This window comes from Choloepus didactylus, chromosome 2 (assembly GCF_015220235.1).
Source record: "Choloepus didactylus isolate mChoDid1 chromosome 2, mChoDid1.pri, whole genome shotgun sequence".
In the NCBI taxonomy this organism is placed as follows: Eukaryota; Metazoa; Chordata; class Mammalia; order Pilosa; family Megalonychidae; genus Choloepus; species Choloepus didactylus.
Window position 1 is genome coordinate 34333877 of NC_051308.1, and position 9269 is coordinate 34343145.

Below are 9269 nucleotides of genomic sequence, written 5' to 3' on the forward strand. Positions count from 1 at the left end.
GCATTTAGCAGTTTGGTTATAACATGGTTTGGTCTGGATCTATTTGGATTTATCCTGTTTGGAGTTAGTTGAGCATCTTGGATGTGTAGATTCATGTCTTGTTAAGTTTGGGAAGTTGTCAGGCATTATTTCTTCTCTGCCCCTTTCTCACCTCTTCTTCTGGGTCTCCCACAGTGCACATATTGGTACACTTGATGGTGTCTGACAGGTTCCAGTTGTCTTATCTTTGAGGTTCACTGATTGTTTCTCTACCTGCTCGATCTGGTATCAAACCCTAATAGGGAATTTTAAATTTCTCTTACTGTGCTCTTTAACTCTGTTGGATTCCTTCTCATAATTTCCATCTCCCTGTTGATATTCTCTTTGTGTCCATCTATTGTTTTCCTGATATCCTTTCCTTTTTTCTCTTTATTAAAGAAGTTGTGGGTTTACAGAGCAATCATGCATAAAATATACAAGTCCCATATACCACTCTGTTATTAACACCTTGCAATGGTGTGGAACATTTGTTAATATTGATGAAAGCACATTTTTATTGTACTATAACTATAGTACATGGTTTGTTTAGTGCAGTTCAATAGATTTCTTTTTTATTCTTTTACCACATATACAACCTAACATTCAGATATATATTTCAGTGCTGTTAATTATGTTCACAGTGTTGTGCTACCACTACTACCATCTATTACCAAAACTTCCATTGTTCCAAATAGGAACCCTGTACATTTTAAACCTTAATTTCCCATTCCCTATCCCCATCCCGTCCCCTGGTATCCTATATTCTAGATTCTGACTGTATGAGTTTGCATATTCTAATTATTATATATCAGTGAGATCATACAATATTTGTCTTTTTTGTCTGGCTCATTTCGCGTAACATGATTTCTTCAAGTTACGTCCTTGTTATTACATGTATCAGGACCTGATTCCTTTCTACAGCTGAATAATATTGCCTTGTATGTATATGCCACATTTTGTTTATCCATTCATCGATTGATGGACACTTGGGTTGCTTGAATCTTCTGGCAATTATGAATAATGCTGCTGTGAACATCACTGTGCAAATATCTGTTTGAGTCCCTTCTTTCAATTCTTGGGGTATATACCTTGTAGTGGGATTAGCAGGTCACATGGTATTTCTAAACTTAGCTTTCTGAGGAAATGCCAAACTATCTTCCACGGTGGCTACTCCATTTTACATTGCCACAGGCAATGAATGTGTATTCCTATTTCTCCACATCCTCATCAACACTTGTTATTTTCCATTTTTTAATAACAGCCATTCTGATGGGTGTGAAGAGGTATCTCTGTGGTTTTGATTTGCATTTCCCTAATGGCTAATGATGTTGAGCATCTTTTCATGTGCTTTCTGGCATTTGTATATCTTCTTTGGAAAAATACCTACTCAAATCTTTTGACCATTTTTTTTAATTGGGTTATTTGTCTTTTTTGTTGTTAAGTTGAAGGATTTCTTTATATATTCTGACTATTGAACCTTTATTAGGATATATGGTTTCCATATATTTTCTCCCATGTGTAGGTTGTCATTTTACTTTCATGATATAGTCCTTTAAGGCACAAAAGTTTTTAATTTTGATAAGGTCCTGTTTGGGTGCAAATTCTAAGAAACAGTTGCCTAACAAAAGGTCTTAAAGATGCTTCCCTATGTTTTCTTCTAGGAGTTTGATAATTCTAGCTCTTCCATTTTGAGTTGAGTTTTGTATATGGTGTGAGGTAGGGGGTCCTCCTTTTTTTTTTTTTTTTTCCCCCTTTTTTGCAAATGGATATACAGTATTCTCAGTACCAGTTGTTGAAGAGACTAGTCTTTCCCAATTGAGTGGTCTTTGCCCCTTGTCAGAAATCAGATGACCAAAAATGTGCAGGTTGATTTCTGAGCTCTCTGTTCGATTCCATTCCTTTAGATGTCTGTCCTTGTTCCAGTACTATGCTGTTTTGATTACTGTGGCTTTGTAATAAGTTTTAAGATCGGAAAGTATGAGGAGTCCAACTTGATTCTTCTTTTTCAAGGTGGCTTCAGCTATTCAGGACCCCTTACCTTTCCATATAAATTTGATGATTGGCTTTTCCATTTCTGCAAAGATGTTTGTTAGAAATTTTGTTTGGGATTGCATTGAATCTATAAATTGCTTTAGGTAGGATTGATATCTTAATGATATTTAGTCTTCCTATCCATGAACACGGAATGCCCTTCCTTCTTTGATTTCTTTTAGCAATGTTTTGTAGTTTTCTGTGTACAAGTCTTTTATATCTTTGGTTAGATTTATTTCTAGATATTTGATTCTTTTAGTTGCTATTGTGAGTGAATTTTTTTTTCTTGATTTCTTCTTCCAATTGTTCATTGCTTATATATAGAAAACAGTACTGATTTTGGGGTGTTGATCTTGTACCCCATCACTTTGCTGAATTCATTTATTAGCTCCAGGATCTGTATATAGGATCATGTCATCTGCAAACAGGGCAAGTTTTACTTCTTCCTTTCTGATTTGGATTTCTTTTATTTCTTTTTCTTGCCTAATTGCTCTGGCAAGAGCTTGCAATACAATGTTGTATACCAGTGGTGACAGTGGGCATCCTTGTCTTGTTCCTGATCTTAAAGGAAAAGCTTTCAGTCTTTTACCATTAAGTAGGATGTTAGCTGTGGGTTTTTCATATATGTCCTTTATCATGTTAAGGAAGTTTCCTTCTCTTCCTTGTGTTCTTTTTTTATCATGAAGGGGTGCTGAATTTTGTTAAATGCCTTTTTTGCATCAGTTGTGATGATAATGTTTTTTCTTCATTCTGTTAATGTGTGCTGTGTTACATTAATTGCTTTTCTTGCATTGAACCAACCTTGCACAGCTGGGAAAAAACCCACTTGATCATGGTGCATATTTCTTTTAATATGCTGTTGGATTTGGTTTGCTAGAATTTTGCTGAGGATTTTTGCATCCATATTCCTAAGATATTGGTCTGTAGTTTTCTTGTGGTATCTTTATCTGCTTTGGTATGAGGATGATACTGGCCTTGCAGGATGAATTAGGGAGCATTCCTGCTTCAGTTTTTTGGAAGAGTTTAAGCAGAATTAGAATTAAGTCTTCTTGGAATGTTTGGTAGAAGTTCCCTGTGAAGCCATCTGGTCCCGGGCTTTTCTTTTTTAGGTTGTTTCTTACTAGTAATTGGTTTGTTGAAATCTTCTGTTTCTTCTTGAGTCAATGTAGGAAGTTTGTGTGTTTCTAAGAATTTGTCCATTTCATCTAGGTTATCTAATTTATTGGCATACCGTTGTTTATAGTATCCTCTTATTTCAGTGGGGTCGGTAGTAATGCTCCCCTTTTCATTTCTGATTTTCATTATTTGTATCCTCTCTCTTTTTTTCTTTGTCCAGCTAAAAGTTTTACTGATCTTTTCAAAGAAATAACATGTAGTTTTATTGATTCTCTTATCAGTTTTTTGTTTTCTGTTTCATTTATCTCTGCTCTCATCTTTATTTCCTTTGTTTTGCTCCCTTTGGGTTTAGTTTGCTCTTCGTTTTCTAGTTCTTCCTGATTTGAGCTTAGGTCTCTGATTTTAATTCTTTCTTCTTTTTTAATACAAGCATTTATAGAACTGCCTATTGCATTGCATAATTTTTGTATATTGTATTTTCGTTTGCCTCAAGATATTTTCTAATTTCGCTTCTGATTTCGTTTTCAACCCTTAGGTTGTATAAGAGTATGTTGTTTAATTTCCACATATTTGTGGATTTTCCACTTCTCCCTATTGTTGATCTCTAGTTTCATTTCTGTTGTGGTCAGAGAATATACAATGCATGAGCTCAGTATTTTTTAATTTGAGACTTGTTTTGTGACCCAACATATGGTCTCTCCTGGAGAATGGTCCGTGTGCACTCAAGAAGAATGTGTATTCTGTTTTTGTTTGGTCAGGTGTCCTATATATAAATCTATCTGTTGGGTCTAGTTTGATTTAGTTACTCATTCAAGTCTTGTATTTCCTATTGATCTTCTGTCTAGATGTTCTATCCATTCTTGAAAGTGGTGTATTAAAGTCTCCTATTAATGTAGAACTATCATTTTCTCCCTTCAAATCTGTCGTTATTGGCTTCCTAGATTATAGGGTTCTGCTGTTAGTTGCATATGTATTTATATCAGTATTTAATGACCATCTTTGTTCCTTGTAACTGTTTTTGAACCTTAAGCCTGCCTTACTCATTGTTAGTATAGCTATTCCAGCTCTTTTTTAGTTACTACTTGAATGGTATATTTTTTCCATATATTCACCATCAACCTACTTGTAGTCACTATTGGTAATGCAGGACTTTCTTCTGCTATTTTGCTATTTAGCCTTTCTATGTCTTACGGCTTTTTTCCCTCAATTCTCCTGTTAATGCCTCCTTTTATATTTATTTAATTTTTTGTGTTGTACCATATAAAGTTCCCTCTCTTTTTTTATCTGGACATACATTTTTTCATATATTTTTCACATATTTAACCATGGGGTTAAAAATCCTAAATATATAGCAGTTGTATTTGGTTTGAGACCAATTTGACTTTAATAGCATACACATATTCTTTTCCTATACCCTTCCGTCCCACCACCTTTTTTTGTACTTATTATATTATATTATATATCTTTGTACATTGTATGTCCAAAACCATAGATGTATCAGTACTTTTTAAGCATTTGCGTTTTAGCACCTGTAGGAAGTTAGAAGTGGAGTCACATACCAAACAATACAATACAATAATGTTGGCATTTATATTTCCCCAAATGATTACCTTTACCGAAGTTCTTTACTTCTTTATGCCGCTTTGAACCTCTGTCTAGTGGCCTTTTTTTTCAGTGTGCATTGCTTTAGCATTGCTTGTAGGCAGGTCTAGTGGTGATGAACTCCCTCAGATTTTGTTTATTGGGGAATGTCTTAATTCTCCCTTAGGATTTTTGAAAGAAATTCTCACCTTATATAAAATTTTTAGTGGTTAGTTGTTTTCTTTCAGCACTTGAAGTATTTCATCCCACTGCCTTCTCGCCTCCAGGGTTTCTGATAAGAAATCAACACTCAGTCTAATTGGGACTCTCTTGTACATTACACTTTGCTTTTCTCTTGCAGCTTTTGGAATTCTCGTCCTTTGCATTTGGTAGTATGATCAATATATGATAATATATTTTTCCTCATGTTTATCCTATTTGGTATCTCTAAGCTTCTTGTATGTACATATTCACGTCTTTTGCTAAGTTTGGGAAGTTGTCATTATTTCTTTGAATATTCCTGCTGCCCTTTCTTTCTTTCTTATCCTTCTGGGACTCCCATGTTTAGATTGGTACGCTTGGTGGTATTCCAAAGGTGTCTTAGGCTATTTTCGCTTTTTATTCTTCTTTCTTTTTGTTCTTCATCTTGACTCATTTCAGTTGTTTTGTCTTTGAGTTCACAGATTCTTTCTTTTACCAGCTCCAATCTGCTGTTAAAATCCTCCTGGAAATATTTCATCTCAGTTATTGTGGTCTTCAACTACAGTAGTTCTGTTTGGTTCCTTTTTAAAATTTCTATCTCTTTACTAATATTCTCATATTGCTTAGTCATTGTTTTCCTTATATCCCTTAGTTCTTGCCCTGTATTGTCCTTCATCTCCTTGAGCATTTTTAAGATCATTTTAAAAAAATTCTTTGGTATGTCCACATTCTGGTCTCCTTCATTGGTGTTTTCTGGATCTTTATCCTCTTCCTTTGGATGGGCCATCATCTCCTCTTTCTTTGTTTGCTTGTACTCTTTGTTGCACACTGTACATTTTAATATGTTAAATGTTAACTCTCTGATTTATTCCCTCAGATATCTGTTTCTTGATTTTGTAACCAACTGGTAATAAGACAGATTTTCTCGAGCCTCAGCCCTTTTATCAGTAAGATGTACCCAAGGCGAATGCAGTGTGCTGGGTTTTCCCTGTCTTTTCTGGGCCTCTGTTTTGTCCCATGCTTGTGCTTGTTGGTTGTTTTGTTGTTCCCCTGTTGACAGGAATTTGGTTGTCCCCTCTGTTTCCCAGCAAACGGACCTCCCTCTCCCCAGCATTTAAAGCAGACAAGCCTCTGTCCAGACTGTCTGTCTCTGTCTTACACTCCTTTTGTGGTGTCAGGCTGCTTTTGCCTGGAGGCTAAATTCTGGGAGGGTGGCACGCCCAGAAGGAGTTTCCCAAGTCTGCCTTTCCAATCCTTAACAGGGCCAGAAACCCACAAAGGGTGTGTAGGAACAGCTCCTTAGTGCCCTGGGAATGGGATCAGGATGGGCGCCAAGATCTTCTTCCATAGCTCCCCAAAGCCGAGCTTTCTTGACTGCCCAGCAAGTGTAGCCCTTCAGCTAACTGTTCCCTGCAGCCCTGAGGAAGTGTAGCCTTTGTCTGGGGCAGGTTGGAGCAATGGTTGCCCTCAGAGCCGGGCACTAGTCAAAAGTCATGGATAATAATTGGCTGTGCCCCCCACCCTGGTCTTGAGGAAGAGTGTTTTTATGTCTCTTTATGTAGGTCCTATATCCAGCATTCCCTTGCCCCAGGCATCTACTTGATTGCTCTCCCATAGCCATTCTGTAGGAGCTCTCTGAGCTGCCTTCTACACACAGGGCAAGTTCTGGGGCAGTGAGTCCCGCAGGCCACCACTAACAGATTGGGCCAAACGTACGTGCTCCTAGTATGAGCACAAGGGTTACTCTGCTTTCTCTGGAGCCAGGACCAGGGCTCCTCAGTGGGAGGGGGGTTTGGCCAGAGCACCACATGATCCTACCTCTTTTAAGTTTTGTTTTGTTTTGTTTTTTTCTCCTTGATTTAGCCCTCATCCTGTTACTGCAGTCCCTAACTGTTTTCTGGAGTTTGGAGAATGATGTTTGTGCTAGTTCTTACTGGCTGTGCAAAGCTTTGGGGAAGAGAGTCCTAAAGCTTCTCACTTTGCCATCTTGAGTGGAACATGGCCTATTTATTTCTTTTCTTTATTATTTCATATGCATATATTTTACTTGGACCATGAATGTACTTAGAACATATATTTTAAATATGTACAAATTAAGCAGTACCATGAGTTGTATTTCAAACAGGTAACAAAACAATATGTTTAGTTATCCCAATTTTATAAAAGAGAAAAGTAAAAGATACTTTCCTTATTTAGACACTTATATATCAGATGTAATACCCTGTGTGCTCAGTAAAAAAGAGTGGAAGGAATAACAGTGGTTATAGGTGATGAGAGTATGAGCTTGAGAATTTTTATTTTCATAAAAGGTGAAATAATTAAAAAAAAAAAACGGAAGTGTTAAAAAAGTTCAAAATTAAAGGCAATGCATTTAGTAACACGTTTACCATTGAGTGCAGATGGAACTGTAATGAAAATTTTAATCTTTGTCTTCTTGCCCTGCACTTCAGGGTAGCCTCAGAAAATAACAGCTTAAATAACCATTTATTATTATAAAGATTTATTGAATATTTGGTAGACTTAAGTGCTAGGGAAGAATATTAAAACAATTTACTTAAGGTTAGTCCTCTAGGAAATAGAATTGTGCTCTGGAAACAAATCACCTATAATATTTCATACATCCTTTAAGTTTATCAGCAAGACATTTTTTTTAGCAGCAGTTTGTTTTTCTGTATTCCTGATGTTCATCTCTCATATTTTAGGACATTTTAGATGAAATGAGAAAAGAATTAACAAAACTAAAAGAAGAGCTCATTGATGGTAAGTGTCAAAACAAATTTGCTTCCCCTTTAAAATAATGTTTTAAGAGTAGCCATATTAGGAGAACATCATCTTGACCAAAAGGGGGATGTGAAAGGAAATGAAATAAGCTTCAGTGGCAGAGAGATTCCAAAAGGAGCCGAGAGGTCACTCTAGTGGGCACTCTTATGCACAATATAGACATCCCTTTTTAGGTTCTAAAGAATTGGAATAGCTAGCAGTAAATACCTGAAACTATCAAACTATGAATCTTGAAGACGATTGTATAAAAGTGTAGCTTATGAGGGGTGACAGTGTGATTGGGAAAGCCATATGGACCACACTCCCCTTTGTCTGGTTTATGGATAGATGAGTAGAAAAATGGGGGACGGGAAAAAAAAAAAGGCACCCAGTGTTCTTTTTTATTTAATTGCTCTTTTTCACTTTAATTTTTATTCTTATTATTTTTGTATGTGTGGTAATGAAAATGTCAAAAATTAATTTTGGTGATGAATGCACAAGCTATATAATGGTACTGCAAACAATTGAGTATACGCTTTATTTTGTATGACTGCATGGTATGTGAATATATCTCAATAAAATGAATTAAAAAAAAAAGAGTAGCCATTTTAAAGAAAATGCAGCCAAATGAAGAAATATCCAGTTTATTACTTGAGCACTTAGGACAATTGTTTTTCCATGGTATCCTGCCCTGTGTTTGGTTTACGATATTGGGAGGAGTTCTCTCCTTCATATAATGGAAATTATTTGTTGAACAAGATCCTGTGTTTCAGATATTGAGTAGTGTCAGAGGGAAGATGAGATGAATGAATCTTTCTGGAGGTTACCACTACACATCCATGCCACTGCCCTCTTGTTATTGAACCCACAGAATTGTGTTTTCATTTTGTACACAAAGCGAAGGGGAGTGGGCTGGAATAAATATTCATGTATAGAAATTTGCATTATCTTTGTAGTAAGAAAACAGTGATATGCAGTAAAAGATGCAAAATCAATTTTTGTTTTTATTACTATTTGAATATAATCCTTAAGCTTTCTTAAGAATGAATCGCTCATTTGTTTCATTTGATCATTGTATTTACTTTATGTATTTTTCCTTTTCTATTCAGCAATCAGGCAGGAACTGAGCAAGTCAAATACTGCATAAAGAAAAAACCTAAGAAGAGACAGGACTTTGGAGGAAAAAAAACCCACAAACAGCAACTGTTAACATCATCAAAACCCTACCTTTTGTGAGCTGTAAGAAGAAAATGGAAACAAACAGTTGGAAGGAGGGAAAATCAACATATGTTGAAAGTCTTCAGACATATCACTCTGATGATAAGCTATTTCCCTCCCAGTTTGCTGCTTTTTTCTGACCTTTACAACAAGGTGGCAGAGAGTCTGTAAGGTTTCCTGTAACAGTTATGCAGAAAATACTATACTCATCAGGCAAGATCACAGTGCATCAAAATATTTTCATGTCAAGATAAAATTGCACATTTTTCACAATCCATTGCTTAAATAAAGCGGAGAAAAGCTTAAGAAGTTTTTTTCCAGAGAGTGCTGATGAAGAATTTAGC

General features: G+C 36.0%; 1 protein-coding gene across 3 annotated transcripts in view; it reads left to right on the top strand.

Annotated features, from left to right (window-relative positions):
* ENAH (ENAH actin regulator) overlaps window positions 1–8950 on the top strand; it is a 153820-nt gene extending 144870 nt beyond the window's left edge. For all 3 annotated transcript variants that reach the window (XM_037822891.1, XM_037822896.1, XM_037822899.1), the window contains 2 exons: window positions 7650–7707; window positions 8817–8950. In XM_037822891.1, coding sequence (XP_037678819.1) covers window positions 7650–7707; window positions 8817–8854 — 96 coding nt within the window. In that variant the 3' untranslated portion in view covers window positions 8855–8950. The remainder of the gene's footprint in view (window positions 1–7649; window positions 7708–8816) is intronic.
* Window positions 8951–9269: the final 319 nt, after the last annotated feature.